Source organism: Opisthocomus hoazin, chromosome 2 (genome assembly GCF_030867145.1).
Source record: "Opisthocomus hoazin isolate bOpiHoa1 chromosome 2, bOpiHoa1.hap1, whole genome shotgun sequence".
NCBI classification, from domain to species: Eukaryota; Metazoa; Chordata; class Aves; order Opisthocomiformes; family Opisthocomidae; genus Opisthocomus; species Opisthocomus hoazin.
In genome coordinates, this window is record NC_134415.1 from 7,382,785 (window position 1) to 7,408,591 (window position 25,807).

At 44.0% G+C, this 25,807-nt stretch overlaps 1 protein-coding gene across 1 annotated transcript; it reads left to right on the top strand.

The window, feature by feature from the left end:
• Nucleotides 1-1,530: 1,530 nt before the first annotated feature.
• On the top strand, nucleotides 1,531-24,487 carry LOC142364502 (protein ELYS-like). Its single transcript, XM_075444106.1, has 20 exons — nucleotides 1,531-1,651; nucleotides 2,825-3,078; nucleotides 5,063-5,243; nucleotides 5,954-6,161; nucleotides 6,579-6,695; nucleotides 7,502-7,586; nucleotides 10,393-10,543; nucleotides 13,213-13,345; nucleotides 13,434-13,615; nucleotides 14,092-14,153; nucleotides 14,755-14,883; nucleotides 15,626-15,773; nucleotides 15,858-16,008; nucleotides 16,988-17,162; nucleotides 17,751-18,045; nucleotides 18,822-18,955; nucleotides 19,414-19,578; nucleotides 23,532-23,729; nucleotides 23,924-24,071; nucleotides 24,417-24,487. Exons 1-20 carry the CDS (start codon nucleotides 1,531-1,533, stop codon nucleotides 24,485-24,487), a joined length of 3,108 nt encoding a protein of 1,035 aa, XP_075300221.1.
• Nucleotides 24,488-25,807: the final 1,320 nt, after the last annotated feature.

The following is a 25,807-nucleotide window of genomic DNA, read 5'->3' on the forward strand; positions in this document are numbered from 1 at the left end:
GCAGCTCAGACTGTGTTGTTTCAAAGTCTTGGACAGGGAGAACCAAAGATCAACCCTTTAAAACCAGTCATGAGAGAAACACCCTAGAACTTGGTCCAGCTGTGTTCTTTGTTCTCTGTTTTGAAAAAATTAACACTGCTTGTACCTTTGGGTGTGTTTCTGAAAGCAACCAATGTCAAAGTGACTGATTTAGCCAGGCAGAAGCATTTCAGCAGGCGGCTGTGGTGTGCCAGAGCCAAGGAGCGCACGACGAGCTGCTCTGGGAAAGCAGGGGTCTGATGGTGACCTGATATACAGCAATAAATCAGTCAAGGCACAGCTTCGCTGAGAGGCCGTACGCTGCTTCCCTCCCCGTTGCTCTTCAAGAACCATTTCTTTGCTTCAACACGGGTAACCGCCCAACGGGGGAGGCGGGAAATTCGCTGTCTGCATGGAGCGGCGATTGCGGGACGAGGACTGGGTGTAATGGGGAGAGCACAGCTTTACAGGAATGCAGGGCGTGTTGAGGGCTTCTCTTCAGTTTGGCGTGAAGCACGCATCACGCAGCAAAGCTGCTGACTAAACAGAAGTGCTGGATTTCTTCCTGCATAAACCATGACCCCAGGTCTGGAGCTTCTGCCAGCAGCAAGAAGTATGGTGCCAGCCTTTCGGGTCCAATATCTGCTTCCTGGACACATTTGGACAGGTTATGGGCAATTCTGGGCTTAATTCTGCCAGGAATGCTGAACGCTGTTTGGGGTGTATGGCTAAACGTGGTCGTTCAGGTGCCTTCTTCGGCCTGTCAGCGTGGGTGATCCTATCGGTCTCGGCTGGCAGCTGGCACACGCGTTCGGGCACACAACACGGTGTCCTGTTGTGCTCCTCATTCACTTGCTGCGTCAACTGCTTCTCCTGCATTGGTTTGCCTGGGGCCTGCTTTTCTGAGACAGTGAAACGAACTGAGCCAGGCTTCTGTTAGTTCCATGTCTTCCACCTCGAGAGCTGTTGGATACAGTTTTAGAGAACTAATGGTGACAAGGCTTTGCTGCTGTGGCATTGTTTTGCTTGTGTGGTGGAGAGAATACTTCAGTGGGTCGGAGAGAGTCACGAAACACCTGGGCGTGTTGCCCGTGCTGCAAATGTTTTTGCAGTTCCACTTGTCAGCTTGCTGTTTGTAAAAGTCTGTGTCGGAAGGAGACAGTCCCAAGCCGCCTGGACATGGTCTAGGCGTGCTCTAGGTGCCCCTGCTTGAGCAGGGGGGCTGGGCCAGATGACCTCCAGCGTTCTGGAAGGCTCTCTCTGCCGTGTGATTGGTGGGGCTGGTGTCCCGCGGCAACGCTTCGTTACCTCCGGTCTCCCTCTGCGAGGAAGGCTGCGTGTGTGCGCTGCGCTGAGACCCTTCGCACCTGCGTCTGTCCCAGTGCCATCTTTTAAGGAAAAGCTGTGTAGGAGGTTATTGACTGCACACTGATGAAACTTCTGTCAATGTCAAAAACCTTTATGGCTGCTGTGAGCCCATTTTTGTGTTTTTTTCTTTCTTTACAGTGAAGAATGCAAGGCCTAACAGATCGGGTAACCCGCAGCCTGCTGCAGTTTCCAGAGGCGACTGTTCAGGCCCTTGGGGACGATGAGATCACCCCACGTTCTGTGCTGCGTGGGAAGCTTTTTAGAGGTGAGCGTTTTCCCATAAACTTGGTCTTGGTATGAAGTTGTCATTGCCTGGAGGTTACCTGCAGCATCGGGTCATAGTATCAGCTGTGTCAGGTTGATGCAGTTAAGGTGACTCCCCAGGTTTAGAGAGAGCAGAAATGGTGTTTTATCGATTATAAATGCCAATATTAAAACTTGAGTATAGTTAAATTTTGAAATTACAAGCACCTGCACCAGTCTTGTGCTATTCAAAGAATTTCCGTGAACACACGGAGTCAGTGAGCCCTCCTCAATTTCTGATGAAATAAAAGGCAGTTTTCGCAAAAGTACGGGTGTTGTTTGGGGCCGTTTTCATTTGCACCAGCTCAAGCTCTGTGACCATGATAGCATCGCAGGCAGAAATCGTTCTACGGCAATGTTCCAGAGGCAAACCCCTTTGCTCTTTCTTTTCTGGTCTGAATAGAAACAGGAGGAAGGGGACAAGGCTGTTGAGCGCTGCAGCCGTATTTCCAAAGTATTTACTAGGGTGCTGATGATTACGCAGTGCGAGCTGCTGACAGTGGCTAAGCAGATGAGGTAGTTGCCTTTCTAGGCTATCTGAAAGTGGAGCTGGGTGCTTGTCTGCATGTCTTGGCTTCTTTTAAGACCAGGTAGAATCTGTCTACCTGGCTGGAAATGCAGGACTTGAGTTAATACTTCCTTTGAGCTTGAAGGAGTTGAGCACAACGGAATGTGTAAACATCCCGTGTAGAAGTGTAAATTTCCGAACACAGTGCCCATTCTAAGGTCTGAAGCCCAAATCCCTGCCAAAGCAGGCATGCGTCAAGTACAATTAATAAACTAGAAATGAATTGGCTTAGAGTTGTTCTACTGGAAGTACACTGCAAGGCTTGTATTCCCATACGCATCTAGATGACTTCTAGCAAAACTAGAAACAAAACAAAGCTGCAGATGGTAGAAAGAGTTTAGATCAATGTATTGTCATCTTTATCCCAGACAGTCAAGTGGAAAATAATAAGGTTGTTGATTTTAAGATGTATGGCTTGAGAATTTCAATGGGTGATTTGAAAGAACTGACCGGGATTCGGTAAGGCGGTACTTTTATTGAAGGAAAGGGGCAGTGACTGTGATTTTTTCAGTTGTTTCCAATCTTCCGTTGGAAATGTGCTTTAGTCAGCTTCCGTTTCTCTTACAGGGAGAAATGGGCTAGCATGGCTGGCACGTGGTCCTCATCTTGAGGTAGTGAACTCTGTGACAGGAGAGCGGCTCTCTGCATACCGTTTCAGGGGGGCAAAGAAGCAGCCTCCCACTGTTCGTGCGGTAAAGGAGTTTTCCTGGCAGAAGAGAACTGGACTGCTGGTTGGGCTGGAAGAAGCAGAGGGAAGTGTTCTCTGTCTGTACGACCTTGGAATATCACGAGTGGTTAAAGCAGTTGTTCTTCCAGGAAAGGTACGTACTTTTTCATCAGTTGCATGAGGGAGATTTTCTATACCACAGAGAAGTGGTTCAGGAGAAACTATGAAGAAGCCTTGGTGGGACAACTCGGTAGTTGTGTGCTGAAGGTTATGAATTCTGGAATAAAGCCAAAGCTTGTCTGATCTTTTGCTCCTATGCCCTGACTGCTCCTGATTCCAAGCATATTTGGTCTGTTGCTTTCTTTTTGCTACTGGAGAAGTTAGATCAGCAGAGACAGAGCACAGGTATTGCTGGCTGGACTGTTAACTTCGAAACTGTGAGTGGGAGTAAGCGCAAGAAAAACCAAGCCAACAAAACTTGCACTTAGCCACTGTCCATATGATCTGAATTTGTCCTCTAACTCTTACTTCCAAAGTAGAAAGAACATCATACATATTTTTAATCTGCCCAACTGTTTCTCTGATTTTCACACGGATTGTTTTTTCAAGTCAAATGCAGATCTGTTCTTCACATCACTTTCTGCACTGTTTGTCATGACTGTTTTAAAGGCTTTAATCAGCACCTGAATTTAGGGACTGTTTTCCATGTGGGTGTGTGTTCTGTGGACAACGAAGTGGTACAGGTTAACGCTAACTTCGAGTACCTCTGGGCCAAGGTGTCAAGCCATTAGTCTATTAATACAGGGTATTTCTAGTGACTGTACGACTGCCTTTCGGTCCAAATGTGTTTGAAAGTCCTTGGAGTAGCACAGAAGATTAGAAATTGAATTGGATTTCTAGGAAATCTGAAACAAAGACAAGTCGTCTGAGTTACCATAGGTCTTTCTAAAGATTCGAATGCTTGTGAGCAAGAGGAAAGGTCAATTGTGTGGCAGACTGCCAGGGAGTGTAGCCATAGCAAGTGCTGGATCTGGGAGAGGAGAAACCTTTGGGGCTGAGGACTTTGGTTATTTTTGCCTACCTGCGGGGGCAAAAGAAGTGTATATAAAACCATGCACTACCTTGTGATGCTCACTTCTTTCTTTTCTTTTCATGTACAACTTTGTTGGTGGTTATAACTCCCTGTTTCTGTTGTGTTGCATTTTGTAAGCAGGCGAAAGGATAGCCCGTGTTCTTTTGTTGTATGGCTTTAGTGCAGGAGTCTTCAGGTGCTTGTCTCTCTGCTCTAGTAGTCAGTGTTGTCCTGGGATGTGTTGCAGGTGCTGGCAGGTCTGCCTTCGCTTTGTCGTAAAGCCGCATGCAGAGCGCTTTGCGTGTTCAAGAGCGGTGTGCACGTCTCCCTTAGCTGGAGCTGGCTTTTCCCCTAACACGCTGCTGTTCTCTTTGCCATTGCTTTAGGCTGGCTTTTTAAATTTTTGTTCACATTCCTAGACGTGCTGGTGTGCATTTAAAACTGCTTCTACTTTATCGGGTGGTAATTTTCATTCTAAGTGAGGACTAGTGTACGGTTTACCAAGCTGCTGTCTCCCGTCAACACTTTCCAGAAGTGTTTCATTCGCATGGAAGTGGTGCGTCTGCCGTGCAACTCAGCCGCTGCCTCGTCTGACGTACAGCCACGATTCATCCTAAGAGCTATTTGGCAAAGAAGGCATAGACGGTACCACAGAGCTGATGGGCTGTGAGCAGTGGGAGAACTCGATTTACTTTTATCCTTCAGTCCCTTCAACATGATCGAGTTTCTTGCATATGACTAATTTTTTCTGTTTTCTTGGAGTTTGTTATTTCTAAGCAGGTGATGGACGTTGGTAGGCCGTAATACTAGAATGCAGCATTGAAGTTAATTCAGTGAAATAACCACAGGAAATCTAGTAAATGGAAGGCAGCAACAGATTTTTGTACAGGCCTCCTGCCCCCCGTCCCCCTCTTTTTGATGTGATTGGGAAACAATGCTCTTTTTGAAGTCTTATGATCCTGTGTTTACTTTCTTGTTTGTGACGTGCTAATTCTGCCTTCACCTTGGAGTGATTTCTATTTAGCTTGTCAAAGAGCTTCACTATTAACTTGTAGTTTTCCTGTAGGTAACTGCTATAGAACCCATCACTAGTCACGGAGGACCCAGTGTGAGCTCTCAGCACCTTCACCAGAGCCTGCAATGGCTCTCTGGAGTGGCAGCAGTGGCTACAGATGTTGGTCATCTGCTTCTGGTTGACCTTTGTTTGGATGATTTCTATTACAAACAGAATGAGCTAGAAGCATTGGGTAAGCTTGCAGTTTTCAAACTTGCGTTTAACAGTAAGACAAGGTGTGTCTTTGCAATAAACAATATGCATCCCACTTTGAAGGCAGGAGCGTGCAGCCATTCGCAACTACTCGTTACAGACAGTGGGCTGTCATCGTACAGTCCTGAACCGACGAAAACGGGAGTGGCTGAACACTCCTTCTAATGCCGTAAGCGCCTCCCTGCTGCCAAGATCCCTCCATCACGATGATGCTTGCCAGTGAGGTGTAGAAGTTTTACCGTGTGTGTCAGTGCAGCTGCCTGATAGGCGGTTGTGTCAGAGGTGCCCTATTTCTCAGGAAAGTTCTGCTGCTTCTGTTAATTGAGTTGGGCAAATTTTAGGCTTGTTTTTTAAAATAGATCTGACTTCTCAAAAATCGTGCCTTTGGACGAATAACTTCAAATAGCTTCATCAGGAGGCCCAAACTCCTGATTTACAGAGTCCAAGAAGAATTTGCTATGAAGGTTAGACTTTTACCTGGTTTTGAAATAGGAGTGAGAATACCTGTCCGATCGGAGAGTTCTTCTGCTTATTGAAGAGGTCCAAAATGGAAGTGGCAAAGAAGTGTTGCATCAGTGGGTATTTTGCCAGGGATGGTAGAATGAGATTCTACGTGTTGTCATGTCAGTGTTTAGCATGCAATGTAAATGGCATAACACATTCCTTTGTTGTGTGGTTCTGTGTGCATAGATCTAGAAGTTATCACTAGAATTCCTGCTGAAGTTCCACAGAGAAGAGCAGCTGTGACCCGAGAAAGGAGACATCTCTCTTTCCAACTACAAAATCCTTCAGGATCAGCAATATCAACCCTGCACTACATCAGCAGAAGCAATCAGCTCGTTGTGGGTTTTTCAGATGGCTACCTGTCCCTATGGAACATGAAAACATTGAAGAGGGAGTAAGTAGGCCTTTACACTTGGCCATGCCTGGAGGTGCAGAGGTCTGTTTGTAGCTGTTGTAAATTTGTTTGGAAGATATGTTGCATTTTAAATTCAATATTTATGTACGCTACAAGAATAGCAAGAACCTTTTTGCTTGGCAACTGAAGGGATCAGTTAAGTTGCATATCCTCAGGCAGAGGAGGACATAAATCCAGGTTATTGTGTTAGATAGACAGTAATTTCCTCACCTCTTGACTGTTGCCTAAAATGTAGTAGCTACCTTGACTCACTTGTTTGAGATGGAAGTCTGACTGTCTGTTCGTTGAGGATAAGCATGTAAGGTGCTGTTTTCTCAGGAGATGCTTCGACAATTCTACAAACAGTAGGGTCACCTTTTCTATTTTTTCTCCTTTTTTTTTTTCTTAACTCTGTAGGCACCACTCTCAGCTTGAAGGAGGAAGGATTCCTGTCTATGCTGTCACGTTTCAAGAGCCTGAGAACGATCCTCGCAATCGTTGCTACTTGTGGGCTGTTCAGTCTACACAAGAAAGGTGAATACAAACTTACTATGAGTCACTGTTGTGGTTTTTTTTAAATGTTTCTTCACATACAGATGATACATGTGCGTTTGTTTTGTTTCTTTAGTTGTGCAGGAGATTCTCTCGGGTATGTAATGTGTTACAATGCAATGTTTACAGGATTGACCAGACATGAAGGGTGAGCTGATAGTTTGTGCCTTGTGGAAGAAGGCAAAGCAACAGTGGCTGTATTAGTTTGTGCTTGCCTTCTTCATGGCTTTCCTTTGTTTCTTGATGACTGCTTCATGATCTGTTTGATATTTGCACCATGGTATTAAAATAGCATTAGATCGCCGTTCAGCAGAAGAGTCAGTGGTTTCCTGATGGGCTAATGAATGGAATCAGTGTGTGGAAGGGCTCGGTGTATGCAAGAGAGGGACTGGAACTTGCTGGGAAGGGAAGGAAGAAGAGGAGAAAGATCTCTCTCTCCTTCAGCATCAGCAAGCTATTGAATCAGCTCAGCCATTCGTAGAGTGACAATCTTTTAAAGTTTGACTTTAAAGCAGTTTTGATCAAGAACTCTCCACCGTGAAGAGCAAGTTCCAATAATGTTGAGTTCATGCAAGAGGTTAAGGCTTTCAAATTGCATGGTTAGCATTTGCCCCTGCAGCTGTTAGTGTCAACACTGCCTTCTTCATGTTTCAGTGGCTAAATGTGACCAATTACCAGGTTGTGGGAAGCAGTGTTTTTCTTTTCAGCAAGAGCCTGCTATGAAGAAATGAAAACGAGGACTATAAAGCAGCTCTATAATCAAATGTCATCGTTTATACCTTTTTCAGTGAAGGTGATGTTGTGAGCTTGCATCTGTTGCAGTTAGCATTTGGTGACAGAAAACGCTTGGCATCAGGACAAGTCATGTATGAGGTAAGACGTGCATGTATGTGAAAAGACGAAAAGAGTCAGTGAGTAGCAGTTAACTTGTCAGGGCAAATCTTTACCATTAAAATTCAGAGATGCCTAGCAAGAAAAAATAATCTTTGGCTGAGTCTTCTTGGGCATGGCCTTTGTCCTTTCCTAAAATACGGTCCTATATCTTTTGTTTTATATTCTTGTTTTTCTTTTGCGCTCTCTTAACTGGACTTCAGATGAAATGTACCTGCAGTGTCTCTTCAGTGTTGATCCTGAAACTTAGTTGCTATAAAGATAGCTCGTTCTACTTTTTGGCTGGGTTACCTACGACATCTACTCTTAAAGCCAGCAAGAGAAGTCAAGACAGCACACAGTGGTATGACTTGGTCCAAAGAGGATACATAAATTTTTAGAACCAGCTCCAAAAATGTTGTGTTTAAAATAGAGAGGAGGTATCATTATATCTCAGCTGTCAAACAGATTGAAGATGCATCTGTGTAACGTCTGATTCCATTCAGTAGTATGCTTGAAACTCTTCCAAAATCAGTCAGAGCAATTCTTTCCTCCTGTTTTTATACTTTCTCTTGCATAGTTTCAGTAGGTACGGAACGAAATAGGGGTGATTCTTGTATCATGGTCCTCTGTTTTTTTAGGGACTATGCGTTGTTTTATTTCTTGGGATGAGATGAAGTTTTGACCTTGGTCATCGCATATAGGACAGGTCTTTCCTCATTTGTAAATGTTGCTTTTGAATAGAGAAAGGTTTGGTGTTTGGAAAAGGCGGTGTTTCTTTAAAAGGCATTGTCTCTCAGGGCACCAAGGTGTAAATATCTTCAAGTGATTCCGCAAGTTCTAAATATGGATGTCATCTCTTTATGGGCATTTTTTTTCTGACCTAAATATACAGTGCTCTGGAGGCACGGAGCAGCCTGACTGGCTTTTTAGTTGTAAAAGGGCTTTCGTTGCAGTGCACTTCTGCATCTCTTGTAGTGCCCTATAAGTCCTGTGGCAGGTTGATAGGAGAAAGTGCCTTTAATACTTCTTCAGTTTCATTTTTGAACTTCTGCTTTGGTTTATCCTCTTTCAAAAGTTCTTTGTGAGTACTGTCTTCGCAGTGGCCAAGAAAAGACCTTGTAGTGCGGGCTGCTTTGCAAGAAAAACCCAGTTGCCTATAGCCATTCCTCTCGTGGCTATTTTATTCTGTCTTGACACTTTCATGTTAAAATGTGGGACCTTTTCCTACTTGGCAGTTCTTTGCCTTGGTCATCTTCCTTTCCTGAACAAGATGTGCCGAGTGTCAGTTTTCACCTCTGAGGGCTGAAATGTTTCAGCAGCTTTTAAATGTGGGTCTGCTAGAAATTCCACTTGACGCTCTTTTAGAAAGGCACCCAAAGTGATTAAATGAGGTTCTTGTGTTTGTGACCGGCGACAGCGGTGGGGTGGTTAATGGAAGACTTTCAACCCTCTGCAGACTGCGCAACCAGTAATACATTGCCAGGCTTCTAGGAGGTGTGAGGCACCAGTCTCTGCATTTGGGATATTTTTACTCCCCTGCTGTTTCTGCTTCCCTGTGAGGAGCGTTGTGGAAGATGGAACCAGGAACCAATCTTACAAGGTGTTGCAAGGAAGAACTGAACAGCCAGGCCCTCTGTGGAGAAAAGACAGGTTCTTCAGCCACCTTCCAAATATACTACAGCAGCGCTTTACATTCCAGGAATCAGACTTGTGGCTATGAAACAGGGCATCTTTGACTTTGTATCGCAGTAATAAGTCACAAACAGGACTTGTGGAACACATGGCACAAATGAGCGTCAACTGTTGCTTTCAAGGCTGTTGTAAGTCTGTGCTCAAGTGATTAGCCTAACAGTGTATTTATGATCTGCTTTCAAAGACCTTTTTTGCACCATCTCAGCAGTTGCTAAACGTAGTGCATTGAATTGTCGAGCTGCTATTTGTCCACAATACACACATTCCTGCGTTGCATGGTAGACAGTTTGAACGAGTCCTGTATTTGGAAAGCCAGTATTTCAGTTAATGCTTACTTAGAAAATGGTGGTATCAGAGGCGCAACTCAATCCTGCCAGGGTTTGTGTACATCTCAAAGTAGTTGGCTGGCTCTGTAGTAATTTGTGATGGTAAAGTCATAGTCTGTGTGCGTCGCACGTCCTCTCTGTTTTCCCCTGGTGCTGTTGGCTGTGCTTGGTGAAGGAGCTGAGGGATATTTCACCTGTTACTCTCTGACAAGATTAGAGGAGGAGGTGGTAAGAGCTTACATGGTTTGAAAGAAGACGGTTAATCAGTCAGCAGTTCTCATAGCTACTAGAGAGGGATGCGTTTTCAGTGTAGCGGTGTGCCTATAGGTAATACCTCTCGACAGAGCTTTAGGTGCAGTAATGGCATGACTTCTCTAATTTGGTCAGTTCTGTAATGAAGACATGCAGCGTAGATCTCCCAGCTCTGGGAAATTCAGGATTGGTTTTGTAAATTTTGCATTATTTCTCCTATTATTAATACTATCAGTATTAGTAGTGTGATTAATAAAACTTTTCATATTCAATTTGTAAGTCTCTCTCCCTTTTCCTCCTTTACCCTTCCTCTGGTGGGAGGGTGAGGTGTTAATAGAGCGTCTGCCACTGAGTTTGTTGCTGCCCTGCTTGAAGTGGTGACATGGAGTTTCTCTTTGCCATCAGAAGTAAGCTCGTGGGGAATATACAATATAGTAAACATGTTCTATTAGATAGATGCATTCTTTGCTATTTCAGTATACTGTATGTTCGTACCTCAACTGGCCCTTTCCTCTCTTCTTTTATTTTGTCCGCAGGGTTTGGAATACTGTGGCGAAAAGTACAGTTTAGATCTCGCGGATGGAGTCCTTCCCTTGAGAGGGCAGACCAGCAATACCAAGCTACTCAGCTGTCAGACTGTAGAAAAATTTTGCAACCACGTTAATGGAGACGAAAGCGTTAATGAAGGTGTGTTGTGATGTCCATGTGTGGCTATTCTAAAAGAAATGGTTTTGGAATCTAAGCAATGAATGCTGTTCTGTACCCGAGTCCAAAAGTCTTAAATATCAGTAGAGACATGCTTGTTTGGGCTATTGAAAAAGAAAAATTGGGTGCTTAAGTTGTGTGTGACTTCTTTAAAGGAAAAAAATAGGTTTTCTTGTATGCTGGCTGACAGGCTATAGCGATGTATGGTGGGGTCATCTGTATAATGCTGGTCAGTCGTTTTATTCCTCCAGCTGTCATCTTTGAAGCATGAGAGAACTCCCTCCTTTGCTTAGGAACGCTACCTGAATTTTTTTTTCCCTGTTCAAACAGGGCAGCTAGTTACAAGTGGTGTTCCTCAGGGCTCAGTATCAGGGCCAGTTCTGTTTAATATCTCTGTCAGTTGTCTGGACGAGGGGATCGAGTGCACCCTCAGTGAGTTTGTAGAAGACACTAAGGTAGGTGGGAATGTTGATGTACTTGAGGGTAGGGAGGCTCTACAGAGGGGTCTGGACAGGCTGGATCTATAGGCTGAGGCCATTGCATGAGATTCAACACGGTCAAGTGCCGGGTCGTGCGCTTAGGTCACAACAACCGTGTGTAATGCTTCAGGCTTGGGGCAGAGTGTCTGGAAAGCTGCCTGGAGAAAAAGGACCTGGGAGTGCTGGTTGAGAGTCGGGTGAGTATGAGCTGGCCGTGCGCCCAGGTGGCCAAGAAGGCCAACGGCCTCCCTGCTTGTAGCAGAAATAGTGTGGCCAGCAGCAGCAGGGTAGGGATCATCCCCCTGTACTGGGCCCCGGTGAGGCCTCACCTTGAAGAACAGCTTTACTTTAGGCTCCTCACTACAAGAAAGACCTTGAGTTGCTGGAGCGTGTCCAAAGAAGAGCAGCAAGGAAGCTGTTTAAGCATTGGAACAGGCTGCCCAGGGAAGTGGTTGAGACACCATCCCTGGCGGTATTGAAAAGATGTGTAGAGGTGGTGCTTAAGGGCGTGGTCTGGTGGTGGACTTGGCAGGGTTAGGTTTACGGCAGGGCTCGATGATCTTCAGGGTCTTTTCCAGCCTAAATAATTCTATGATCTACCTGTCCATTTTTTCCTCTCTAAATCTAATAGGTTCCTACACCTGCAAGTTTTGAAAGCGATAGCTTTCCTTGTCCACATAGACAGTCGAAACTCTGGTGGTGTCTTTCGTTATCTTGCAATAATTAAATATGTATCTCTGGGTTTAAAAATTTGATTCTGCTCTGACCATATCTTTGAGCCTGCTGCAGTGGTGGCTTTCACAGCCTTTTGTTCTGACTGCATTCTTCACCTGTCTCTCCTTGCTGGTCTTACCTTCTGCCTGACGTTGTAAAGAAGACACTTGCATGGTGTTTCTAGGCTATTTCTGTTCATTAGGGTTGATTTAGTCCTGAACTGGCAACTTCCGTCTCTTTTGTGATGCCATCCTTGATCAACAGCGTGTCAAAATCGAATTAAAACACCTCTGGATTTTCTCCACTCGTGTCATGTTTCTGAGGAGAGTGCCTTCCAATGGCTTGTTAAAACCAACCAAGCAACCAACCATCACTCTGCCACCCCTCAAAAATGCCCCGAACTAGACAAGAACCAAAACCCCCTTTCTGTCTCCTTTTTATGAAGCAGGTGGCGTGGAGAAATATCTGCAACTTTTCTGGTGGTTTCTAATCAGCTTTTATTCAGAATCTGTTGAAGTGAAGTTCTAGGCACACGTGAGCTTGTGTTGGATGTGGGTTGAGGCTAGCAGTGACGCTGTCTTCTGAATGGTGAAAAGAATGGATAGCTTGCTAGGCAGTTTCAGTGGCTAAGAAAAGGCAAGTGGCGCAGGAGTTCACAAGGAAACACGGGAAAGTGGGTGAGGATCCCTAAAGGGTACTGATGAATTCAACAGAGAGCAGAGAAACGTTTTGCCAAGCAAAGTGTCGTCGTCTTCCCTACTCCGTTAGGGTAAATGATGTACCACACGCTGTGCTTCCATCTCGAGAAAGCGTTCTCCCCAGAGAAGACAGACCGTTCCGCTTCTCGAGAGAACAGGAGTACAATATCGTGGATGTTTTGTGTGAAAACCTTGATCCCGATTTCCTGTTTGTTGAGTTTGGGTTTTTTCTGTTTCTTTTGTGTGATACTTGTCGTCTTTCATTCCGAATATGCTGGCAAGGAGCTATCCTTAAAATCATAATGGAGTCAGATCTGGAACTTCGTAATGCCAGCTGAGTGATACAAGTGTGTCCAATAATCATCTGTATGCTTTCTAAAAGTAGCAATGTATGTGTTCCAAGCATACTTTGTTTTGCCAAACTGGTCATCTAGCTAAGGGTCTCTTGATCAACTCTTCATGTATGGAAAACTTCAGCAGCTAATAATTGTGTGTTGGCTTTGGCTTGGAACCGATGCAGTCTGCACAAGAAAAAGGGGCAGTATGACTGGAACTTATCACAAAGATGTTTGCTAGTCCGTAATTTTGTTTTCATTAATCTTTTTAATTACAAAATGATTTCATGATTTAACTTATCTTAGGAATCGCAGTGTTTCACGAGTGGTAAAAGAGAACGAAGCCAAGCCAGAAAGTGGTGTTTTAAAATGATAAGCTATCTCCTATTTTCTACCTCTAAGAAACAATGTCTTGTCTTTTACAGTAATATCTCCTGAAACCAGTGTATCAGTCTTCAGCTGGCAAGTGAATACGGCTGGTCAGGGAAAACCATCGACTTATTTGTGTGTGTTTGACATTAATTGCTGGTATCATGCTCAAATGCCAGAATCACTAAGGTAGATTTTTTATGGAGTTGTTTTCCATACCCCTACAAAGAAGTCGTTTGAAAGTTGGCGTGTAGCTTATGCACCTGCTTTCTTGAAGGCCAGAAGAATTCCTTGATGACTGCCCCTATTTTGCGCTGTGGTCACCGGATCCTGTAATAAGCATGACGTCTCCAAACCTCATTTTGGATGTTCTGGTACACAAGCGGAGTCTAAGACGGGGAGTTTCACCTTCTTGTCTGCCACCTGAGCATTTTTTTCGTCCAAGCACCTATAATTTTGGTAGGTATTTCACTGCTTTTAATAGTGGTGAGCTTCAGTGGAGGTCAGGTGCCATTTAGTGGTTCTCATGTTCATTGTTTGTCACTCAAAAGGCAAACCAAAACCCAGCAACCCTCCCCCCTCCCCCAAGCCAACTCTGATTATGTTGTAGTGAGAAGGTATTTAATATTGTGAAACCTGTCTGGGAGTCTGCTGAGTTTTGGCGTTTGGTGCTTTTGTAATGTAGCCTGTGAAGTGGGGATGGTGATAAAATGAAATGACTTTGAACTGAAGCTCAAAGCGCAGCACCTCCACAGAACTAGAGATGAAATTTCCTCAAGCAGTAATGATTTTTTTGGACAAGTTTGGAATTGATCTGATGAAGCAAATGGGTGCTCAGTTCTAGCTTTCCAGATGCTGCGATTTCAAACATGTAAACTGGCCATGACATAACAGTGAGAGTACGGAAGGTTGTCAAACGTTCATTGTTTCTGCAGATGGGATGTGCTTGCTGAGCTCCGGAGTTGTTCACGTGACTTGCACCGGCTTCCAGAAGGAGGTGATCTTTTCCTGTGTCTTTCTGGAGAATGTCAAGAGATGTGCCTTTTCTGGGTTTTCTATTGCACTCCTTTCAGTGCCAGAGAGCATTGTCTGCTCGTCCTGCCCATACGCACGCATAATTGCAGCTATATGCCTCCGGTTTGATGCAAATGGTAATGTTTTATGCCAGTATTTCTGGCATAAATCAGCTTCTGCACAAACAAGCATGGAAAGGGTCTTCTAAATTGTGATTTCAAGTTGTGTGTTAGTTTTAGCTTTTCTAGAGTGTAGTTTATGCCAATGCTGAGGGAAAAAGAAAGGCCTGCGTATTGACAGAGAAGCTAGGAGATACTTAATAAAGCATTGCAAGGGCTGATGTTTGGTGTTAAGGGACTTTCTTTGATAAACTGTAGGTGTTACTTTGGCTGCCTGCACTGTGTGAGACTCTAGGCAGTAATGCTTACTCAGATTGCTAACCTGAAGCGTATTACTGATTCAAACTTTCTGACAAGTGTGACAAGTGTGAGTGAACACTTACATTCTTTCTCTTAGTGGTTCTCCAGAACCTGCATGATTAAATAAAATGGTTGTCCTAACCTGTATTTTGACTGATGTTTCAGACCTTGAAGTTTTTAAAGAAATCTGGTCCTGCAATAAGCAAAGCCATTCTTGGGAGCTACAATAGGTGCCTTGTGCCTGGCTTGCTGTCTCCAACACCGATGGATGTCGTGCCATCCAGCTTGAGTCAGGTGAGTGCGTATCAGGGAGTCAAGGGGGAGCTACATCCGTCTAAGTCTGAGAGGGCCATAGAGGCTACGAGACATGGTCATCTGATTTTCATCTTCTTTGCCAGTTGCATTGAAATGCAGGTGTTGACTTTACTTAGCAGAAGTAGTAGTAGTCTTAGATCCAAACTACAGAGTTTGACTGGGAATAGCCCTGCCAGAGCTGTCTTTAGAGACCCGTCTGTTAGTTCTGTGCCACAGGTCCACACAAGGAAGCGTGCAGTCAGTGCTGGTCATGCACAATTGAAAGCATCTTTCCCTCAGAACAACCTCCCACCCCGTCAGGTTCTCAAAGAGTTCAGTTCAGTGCAGTAGCTGACGATGTGGGTGTCTCGGATGGATGCGAGCTATTGCAAACAGGAGCTTGCTGCAGCTTACGTGATCATTGGCTTCCAAGGAAGTGGGCTGTGATAAACTATTGTCAGCTCTACCTGACAATTTCATCACCGCTTCCCCTCATGTTTCCTTCATCGGTAGGCTTTTCTGCAGCCCCTCAAAGCAGGCCTTCACCTCTGTCGCCTTTGCCTTGTGCTGCATTGGCCCCATTGGCTCCTCTTAGAGAACCTGCTGCCGTTCTGTGCAGTGGACGTGTTCCACTATACCTGTTGAGGACATTTCTTCACTACTTAGAAATAGCACAGTTAGTTCTGTGCAATGAAATTCCTGGAATTAGTTAACTTTTTGCTTTGCGCTTTTGCTTCACCAGAATGATCGTGATCCTTGCTTGAGAGAGACAGCAGTTGCCAGACATTCCCTGTCAGACCAGTACGGCAAGATCCTTCCCAGATTTCAAAGGAAGCTGGCTGTAGAGAGAGCCAAGCCTTATCGTTTGCCTTCATCGGCCTTAACAGAAGGTAATTTTTAGGGGGGACCATGACGGGCAACTAACCATCACTTGGATGACCCCAGGCTGATATATTTTCCCTCTTGCTTTACAGTTGTACAACCAAAGCCTTTATCAACCATAATAAAACAAGCCAATGGAGGAAAACCGCTTTCAGTGGCAACTTTGATCAGCAGTGTGTTGTCCAAAATCAGAGAAGTACAGGTAGCAAATGAGCAGAAAACCAGGTTCTCGCACTGTGATAGGTAAGCCTCCTTTTAACACAGTTCAGTCTTGAGCTACGTGTTTGGAGAGAGAGAGAAAAATCCATTTGAATTAGGTTAGTGTTTTGGAGGGCAGGTGCACCTGAATAAAGCTTTGTTTGGCTTTTTTTTGCACATACAATATATGACACTTAAGAATCAAGACGTCATAAGTAATATGTGTCGAGAGAGACTTTTTCTGCTGTGATAACCGAATTGATGCAAATACATGTATTTGCATTGTGGTGACTGAGTTTACCGAATTTCAGCTAGCTGCAACTAAACCTATGATTACCCTCCAGCTGTTGGTGTATGAATTTTGACAGGCTGGACTGTGTGATCAAATAGCAATCTTACACCACTTCCTGCCCAGTTTCTGCCTCGTTTCTGCCCTTTTGTAGTTCGAAATAGGCAGAATTTTAAAGAGCGGAAAAGAGCCTCATAGTTGTCTGATGATTTTCCTACAGGTGGTACGGTGAAAGAAACTCGACCTTAATTTCTATTTTCTGTGCATGCTCAATTAGGACCTGTTTGTTTATGGAAAGGGAAGCAGCTTTCTCAGCGGATATTTTAAAAGCTGCAGCTGCTTAGTGATAAAGACAGAGAGGGATCGTAACGAAATCACCATTGATTTCAAGTGGTAACAAATACTGGGACAGACTTTTGTTGAGTTCGTTCACAACCTCCAACGTAGCAATTGCTCTCTGTCTACAGAAGACTAATAACAGATTGTTCTTTAAGAGAGCTCTGTTGTTATGTTGTTATGTAGTGTTGGATAGCTGGGAAGAATGTGAAGCACTTGATTCATTGCATAATGGGAGCCACAACTTGGAGGTAGATATGCTGGTAAAGGACTTCCTAATTGTTCTTAGTTCTTTCTGTTTTGAAACTTGAAGATTTCACAGTGAGCAAGTAATCGGTAGAGCTCCTCCAGGTTTGTTGTGCAGCTTGATGATGAATTTTTCTCGTTCTGTTGATGAAGTGAAACAAACCACCAGGAGTCCAAAATGTCCTCTTCAGAAAATGGCCTTAAGGGGAAGTGTGTGCGTTCATCTGAAGAACGTAATCGAGGAGCAGCTGAAGTTGAAGGAAATGTTCCTTTTCCCCAGGAAGAAACAACTGCTTCTAACAATCTTCCTACAACAGAGGAAAGTAGGGTAAGTGAACTATTTTCCCATCTTCTACAAAAACGAAAACACTTTGCCAGTTGAGGACACTCCTGTCTTACCGATAGTTAGAAGGCACACAAAATCATCTGAGATTTTTTAGCTGCTTAACACAAGTTCAAACCTCATTACGTAAGGGCAGATTTTCTTTTTTTTTTTTTTTTTACGTTTTTCTGCTGTGCGTTTTCTGTACCTCGAACACACAGAGTAGAAGCTGCCAAGATCTGGGCCTCCGAGAGCTGTAGTAGTACAAGAAAAGGGCCTGAACTATTTTTGAAAATAACCGTGCATTCATTTGGTTTACTAGAACTTGAACATTTCTTATTTGACTTAAAAAAGAAATAGTTTTAACGCTAAAGATAGTAAGCTATGTTGGGGAGTGCAGCTTGTCGAACTTGGGTGGCATTTGCCAAAGGAGAAAATGCTGAGGGAAGCAAACTCATTGTCAGAATGATTTAGGTGCTTAGGTCCTTTACTGTTTGTTCCTCATTAACATAAACAGAACTCCCAGTTATGAGTTAATTTCAGTGTCAAGATATTTCCAGATACCTAACACACTTTACTGAAACTGCTGTCAAGGATGAAGAGATGCAGCCTAGGGACAAGCTCCTTTTACCTGTGCCATCTAAAAGAGGCAGAAGAAGACCACCGAGTTCATCAGAAGTGTCAGAAAATGCTGACCTGCGTCTGTCTAAATCAGCGCTTCCTCAACCCGAAGTGACGCTTCCTGTCACTCCTAGAGGAAATGCTAGGAAGAGGGCACAAAATCTCTTGGCGGCAGACACAGAAGCCGTCTCTGCTCAGGATGGCTTCCGTTCAGGTGGGAAGGTGGAAATCTCTCCTCCTCTGACAAAGCTGAGAAAGAAATGTAAAGGTAGGGGCACTATGTTTATATGCAAAGTGGGGCACAATGCGTTTTTTTGTAAGCCACAGAAAACAGACTGTGGGGTTGGCTTTAAGTATTGTAAAGAATGTAGCCATGCAAGATAAAAAATTTGTAAGAGGCAATTCAGCTTTTTCCCTAACTCCACGTGACTGGCTGGCTAGCTGCGATGGAAGCAGAGGATGAGGCTCATCTGAGTAGAGTGAATGGAATTTTGAGCTGGTTTTTTTTCATGACCATGATTTCTGTCAGTTTTGAAAACTGGAGGTTATCTGTTAGTATGTGATTGCCATCCCAACAGAGAGATAAAGGAGGCACGCTTCCAAATTCTGCTTGGTTTGTAAGTTAAGATGAGCTGCATCTTACAACAAACTATAGAGCTGTTTAATTATGTGATTGTTTTTCATGGGCATGTACTTTGTAGGTGAAGTTACTGCTCGTAGGATTCTTTTTATTTGAGTACATGATCAAAAAATGTTTTTGAGATGTGTGGGGACTGTTGCTGCCTCTTGAGCAGAAGAGCTTTGATCATGTAAGTGCAGGTAAAAATCACTCCAGTGGCTTACTTCTGTTTCACAATTTACTTGAAAAGAATGGATCCCAAGAGGCAGTTATGGGGGAGAAATACCTCCACACCAAGCGTTTATAAACATGATTGGACCTTTTATTTCAGCAAGCTATTGTGCTCTTGATGATCAGCTTTCATTTCTCATCGCTGTCCTTTGTGTATAATGCACTTGCATGTTAACAATACGTTGTCATTTTAGGTGGAAAAGCAGCCCATCCTGTGCAGCCTAAGGATTTAGACCCGGACTTGTCTGTTCAGTTTGTCTTTTCACCCCGTCTTTTGAGGTCAAGGAGAACAAATGTACCTAGCGTTTCCCGAATTGTGAAGGAACCGGTAAGTAAAAGCTCTAGTTGTCTCATGTTCTTGATTTTTGCTCGGTACTGCTTTTGGAAACCGTACTTTGCAATGCCTTGCCTTTTTCCTTGGAAGTATAACTAAAAAGGGAGCTCTAAAGTAATCAGATAAAGAATTTATTTTCTTTCATGAAAACTAGCTATAAAAGGAAGTTTTGTGTCTGTGTTAGTCAAGAATTAAGAACTACGGCTTTGCCTTTCACAAAAGGCACAGTGGCTTTCTTTCAACTTACTTGATGCGTTTTCTGCTCATTTCAGAATTTGAACTTTTAGGATGGTAGAGTAAGTTGAGATGGAAGGTTTGTTTTCTGTGGAGAGAAACTGTAGTGCTTTGGGAAATAACTTTGGCATGACTTCTTCATGTAAGAAAGGTGCCGTTGTATTTTGTAGAAATGTCAGAACTTGTGGATGAGTGACGTTTCTGTTTCCTTAACATAGGAGCTTCCAACTAAAGAGGAAGAGGATTCCAAATCTATGGAGTCTGTGGGAAAGCAAAAATTGAAGCGAGGTAGAACTGCAAAATCAAAAAAGAAGAAAGCAAGCAAGTACGAAATTCTTTTTGAACACTTCTGTGCGTTCCTTTATTGTGGTAGTGATTCGGCTGTTAGCCACCTAACTTCCTCACTTGGCTGTGCAGTTCTGCTCTGACTTTACAAGCCTGTCGAGCTTGCTGGTCTGATAGAGACCTGTTTCCCCACTTAACGGTTTAGTTTTCTGATGGAAACAGAAGAGGGAGGGGACAGAAAAGGGCAAGTGGGTACTGCTTTTTTCAAGGATGGCGTGCCCTTGTATTGTCTTATTCCGCCTGATGAAACCAAGCTCCTACGGTCTTTAGTTCCCCATAGAAGGCAGGAGGGGGTCAGAGAATGGGTAGAGAGAGCTTCTTGTTTCCGGACATGTTTTCTGGTTCCTTGTGGAGTACTGTTTGAGGGTGTTTGCTTCTTGAAAGCTGGGAGAGGGGGCTCTAAAAGCTCATAGGAATAGTGACTGAGAATGCTTGGGACAGTCTGGTAAGGAATGAAAAAGGAAGCTTATTTATGTACCTTTTTTGCCTTGACCATATGTACAAAGAAGCCCAGAAATACTTCTTTGGCATTGATTTTGTTATTCCACAGGGGTTTTGTTGTTCTCTACTAAATACTCTTGGTACTAACAAACCAATTTGATATGTACAAAGAAGCCCATAAATAATTCTTTGGCAGTGATTTTGTTATTCCACGGGGGTTTTTTTCCTCTACTAAATACTGTTGATACTAAAAAATCAGTTTGATACTTCCCTTTCTTTACAGAACCACAAGAAATTAAGGTTCTTGGTCACCTCCACTCAACGGAAATAACATTTGTCTTCCATTAAAATTGGAAGTCCAGTGGATGGAACAAAAAGCAAACAGAAAGAAGATGCAGACATGGCAGAGAAGACTCTACGGAAGAACAAAAAAAGACTGTCTAATTTTCCAAAGCCAGTTGTGCGCTGGAAGATGCTCTATCTGTTTCTGAACTTTATAATGTACACGACTGTTTGTAAAGTCATCAAAATTGTGTGGATTAATAAAAAGAAAAAAAATGTAATTTGTAAGAGATAATTTATATAAATTATTGTAAAATTTCATAAACAAATGGTCTCAATAAGTAACTCCATATGGAGTGTGATTTCCTTATTCTCTGCAGTTTTCTATTTTATATTAAGAGTTCTTACATTTATATAATATGTAAATACAGCTTATTTTAGGAATGTTCAATACAAATGTGTAATTCACGGTGTGCTTAATGTCTGACGGCTTTTTGAGGGAATAGTGGGTTGAGTGGCCTGTATTGCTTAGAAATTATGCTGTTGGTTTACAAGAGTTGCTGACCCTCAGAAGTAAAGCCAAAAGCTTTTGAAGCTTTGTAAAAGTTTGCGTAGAATTTCTATAACAAGCCAAAATTTAAAACAAACTACTTCCAGTTTTATAAATGATGTTGGACCTTCTGGCACAAAGAACTGGGCTGACGATACAACCTGGTCATTCCTCACATTCACGGTTAAGTTGTACTAGGCTGAAGTCAGACCGTAAACAGTTGTCTTTGTGGCTGTGCAATATTTCTTTGTATTTGTCTTAAACTTTGGGAAAGCTGCTCCTTAGTTCATAAAACTCGATCACACCTCAGACGTTTCACTATTTTTTACAGTTTGTTGTCAGCAAAAATGAAGCGTAGAGAGGGTGTGATGCTTAGAATAAGATCTCAAATTTAAAGGGATATTACCCACATACTTTGAAATTTGAGCCAAAATGATTGCCATAAGGTTACTAGGAATGCTACTCTAGTTGAAGTAGTTCTTGTCTGCAATACTGGAAGGCTGCATATCACAGCACTGAAAACCTGATGGTAAAGCTCACGCAGTAGTCTGAACAAGGTACAAAAGTGTACAGAAATCTTAGTTACAAACCATATTTTTGAGTAATAATTTCTTTAATAATCTTGGGTTATGGAGTAAATGTCCTTATAAAGCTTCAATCTGTCAAAATAAATTCAAAAAATCTATTCTTTTAACAGTGGACATGGAAGTATTGTTCTGATGTGCAGTCTTTTAGACTATGGATTATTTTTATGTATGTTAATTTATGTATGGATGCAGCTTTGAAGACTACAGAATGGTGGAACCTGACAGCTAGGGAAGGAGCACTGATGGACTTGTTGTTTGTGAGCAGAGAAGGACTTGTGGGTGATATGATGGTTGGAAGCCGTCTTGGGCATAGTGATCGTGAAATGATGGAGTTTTCAATTCTTGGAGAAGTTAGGAGGGGTGTCAGCAGAACTGCTACAGTGGACTTCTGGAGGGCGGACTTTGACCTGTTTAGGACACTGGTTGAGAGAGTCCCTTGGGAGGCAGTCCTGCAGGGCAAAGGGGTCCAGGAAGGCTGGACATTCTTCAAGAAGGAAGTCTGAAAGGCACAGGAGCAGGCTGTCCCCATGTGCCGAAAGATGAGCTGGCAGGGAAGCAGTGGCCTGGCTGAACAGCGAGCTTTGTCTGGAACTCAGGAAAAAAAAGGAGAGTTTATGACCTTTGGAAGAAGGGGTAGGCCACTCAGGAGGACTACAAGGATGGCATGAGGTTATGCAGGGAGCAAATTAGAAGCGCCAAAGCCCAATTAGAACTTAATCTGGCTACTGCTGTAAAAGACAATCAAAAATATTTCTATAAACGCATTAGCAACAGAAGGAGGGCTGAGGATCCGTTAGGGGATGCGGGGAGAAACATAGTGACAAAGGATGAGGAAAAGGCTGAGGTACTTAATGCCTTCTGTGCCTCAGGAGTACCCAGCACCCTGAGCTGCAAGACAGGGAGCAGAATGAAGCCCCCGTAATCCAAGTGGAAATGGTTACCTACATCACTTAGACTCACACAAGTCTATGGCCCCCGGATGCACATACCAAGATGCCCGCTCCGAAGGCGAGTCACACGGCTGAGTCCCGCTTCTGACGACACAACGTTCCATGCCAAGAGCCAATCAATACACAATAATTGACTTAGTCCCACCTTGCAAAAAGATTTCCAAACATATAAAAATTGGCCCTTGAAAACTCTCTTTGGGAGGAGGAGCCAAGCGAGAACTTCACCTGATGGACGGGTCGACAGGCTTGAACCTATCTTCCCCCCCCAAGAAAGGATGCCTTTTTGCTAAGAGTCGCTCCTCTGACTTTGTCAGACATAGCCCCGGGAACACATTGTTAACTAAAGCGCTAAACTATTACTTTGAGCTCAACTTTTGTAGACAGTGCATTTATCAACAGCAATTCCGAATCTGTGATAACTATCGCTTGAATAAATCACCTATTGTTTCAACTTTGCAAAACTGTTTCAGTGAAAGTCCTTGGAGGGGCTCTGGCAGGCAAGTTGAATCTGAGAAGTGGCTGCACACTTAACCATTTAGACATAAACCGTTGACCAAGTCTGGGACTAGAAGTTGATCCAGCCGCACCTAGACTCTCCTCTGAGAGAGAGTTTAGAAAGCAAGGGGGTCTCCTCTGAACCTCGTGACTCAACGGGAGCGCTCTCCTTTTGCCACTTCTCAGACTCCCCTTACCCCCTTTAACGCGACAGGGTGCCACAATCAAAACTACCAAATGGCAAATGCCGTAAAAAAGAATAACGTCACAAACAGTATGATACATGGTCGTTTTAATGTCTCTATTATTCTTCTGTTTGATGTACACTGGCAGCCTCATAGCTTTCTTAACAGCTGCTCCGCACTGAACATACAGTTTCACTGAGATACTCTACAGACACTAATACACAAAGATGGTTCCCAGGTAAAAGTTGTCATTCTTAAACCAGCTATTTGTATGACACATGTTTATCCAGTGCTAATGGCTGTATTGTTGCTGAAATTATGTTTCCCAACACTGCTATATAGCCAGGGAGGAGAGGCTGTATAATATTTCTGGGTGAGGAGACACTCATATACAATTCAGATTTCCACTTCTGTAAGTATTTAGGAGTTTGTGTCAATGGGATGTCCAAAAGAGAAAGGGCACATTTTATACAAACACGTCTTTCATATTTCTTTTCATAGAGAGCTAAAGTTTTGGCCACGTCTGCTTCTGCCTTTTCTGGCTTTACACCGAAGTCTATTCTGAAATCCAGCCTTCGCACCGCACGCCCAGCAAGTCCCTGTGTATCTCCAGGACAATCAGTTACTCCCCCTCTACGAGCAAAGGAACCTAAACTAACTTTCGTGGAAAAGAACTCGAATGCAAAATGGACTATTGGGGTAAGCTGGGCTGCAGTCGGTGATTTTTGTATAAATTTGTAAAATCCATGTAAAGGCCCTATAGACTGCGACCTGCTTTAAGTTTTTTTTTTTTTTTTAAAGTTTGTAAACAGCAGTGTCACTGAATTTGTCACTTTGCCACTTAATCTTCTTGGAATTAGTTCACTTTCTGATTTACGCTTTTCATTCATCAGAATGATCGTGATCCTCGCTTGAGAGAGAGAGCAGTTGCCAGACATTCCCTGTCACACCAGTACGGCAAGAGCCTTCCCAGAGTTCAAAGGAAGCTGGCTGTAGAGAGAGCCAAGCCTTATCGTTTGCCTTCATCGGCCTTAACAGAAGGTAATTTTTAAGGGGGGGACCATGATGGGCAACTAACCATCACTTGGATGACCCCAGGCTGATATATTTTCCCTCTTGCTTCACAGTCGTACGACCAAAGTCATTATCAACCATAACAAAGCAAGCCAATGCAGAACTTGTGCGTAAAAGAGCAACTTTGATCAGCAGTGTGTTGTCCAAAATCAGAGAAGTACAGGTAGCAAATGAGCAGAAGACCAGTTTCTAACCATATGACAGGTGAGCAGCCTTTTAACAAAGTTCATTCTTGAGCTGCCGGTCCTCGTCTCGGACGGGGTTTGCTATTTCACACATAGATACCCTGGTTAAAGCTGTCTCCCTGTGCAGGAAAGGTGCGTGTTTTGCTGGCTGAGAACAAGCGGCGGATCCAGAGCACGCAGGCAACGGGGGAGTCCTGACTGGAGGAAGACTGGAAGCAGTGGGAGAACCAGCACGGTGCTGTGGCTCGGGAGAGTTTCCCGGTAATGGGCATCTTGGCCACATACTGAAACCTCTGGTCTTCTGTGTCTGGTGTTTTCCGCTTCTTGTCATCTTTCAGATTTGTTGCTCATGCACTTCCCTGCCAGCAATGCACCGACGAGACCCTCCAGGGGCTTATAAGCTTGGGTAAAGCGGCAATAACGTAGCCCTTGGTTAAGGGTCCACAGCGTCATATCCAGTCTCTCATCAGTTCAGCTAACAGAATGTTCCATCTCTGCTTCTAACGACATGATCGTTTCTTGGTTTCATTTTCTAATTCTGAGAACTTGTGGCTGAAAGAAAAAATGGCAGTGAATGCACCGAGCCGTGTCAAAGCAGCTCAGACTGTGTTGTTTCAAAGTCTTGGACAGGGAGAACCAAAGATCAACCCTTTAAAACCAGTCATGAGAGAAACACCCTAGAACTTGGTCCAGCTGTGTTCTTTGTTCTCTGTTTTGAAAAAATTAACACTGCTTGTACCTTTGGGTGTGTTTCTGAAAGCAACCAATGTCAAAGTGACTGATTTAGCCAGGCAGAAGCATTTCAGCAGGCGGCTGTGGTGTGCCAGAGCCAAGGAGCGCACGACGAGCTGCTCTGGGAAAGCAGGGGTCTGATGGTGACCTGATATACAGCAATAAATCAGTCAAGGCACAGCTTCGCAGAGAGGCCGTACGCTGCTTCCCTCCCCGTTGCTCTTCAAGAACCATTTCTTTGCTTCAACACGGGTAACCGCCCAACGGGGGAGGCGGGAAATTCGCTGTCTGCATGGAGCGGCGATTGCGGGACGAGGACTGGGTGTAATGGGGAGAGCACAGCTTTACAGGAATGCAGGGCGTGTTGAGGGCTTCTCTTCAGTTTGGCGTGAAGCACGCATCACGCAGCAAAGCTGCTGACTAAACAGAAGTGCTGGATTTCTTCCTGCATAAACCATGACCCCAGGTCTGGAGCTTCTGCCAGCAGCAAGAAGTATGGTGCCAGCCTTTCGGGTCCAATATCTGCTTCCTGGACACATTTGGACAGGTTATGGGCAATTCTGGGCTTAATTCTGCCGGGAATGCTGAACGCTGTTTGGGGTGTATGGCTAAACGTGGTCGTTCAGGTGCCTTCTTTGGCCCGTCAGCGTGGGTGATCCTATCGGTCTCGGCTGGCAGCTGGCACACGCGTTCGGGCACACAACACGGTGTCCTGTTGTGCTCCTCATTCACTTGCTGCGTCAACTGCTTCTCCTGCATTGGTTTGCCTGGGGCCTGCTTTTCTGA

What these genes read in the sequence shown, in the direction of transcription:
- LOC142364502 (XM_075444106.1), top strand. Translation starts at nt 1,531, where the DNA reads ATGCAAGGCCTAACAGATCGGGTAACCCGCAGCCTGCTGCAGTTTCCA. An exon ending in CAGTTGTTCTTCCAGGAAAG is followed by an intron (nt 3,079 to 5,062) that starts GTACGTACTTTT and finishes GTTTTCCTGTAG; the next exon opens with GTAACTGCTATAGAACCCAT. An exon ending in TGCCATCCAGCTTGAGTCAG is followed by an intron (nt 14,884 to 15,625) that starts GTGAGTGCGTAT and finishes TTGCTTCACCAG; the next exon opens with AATGATCGTGATCCTTGCTT.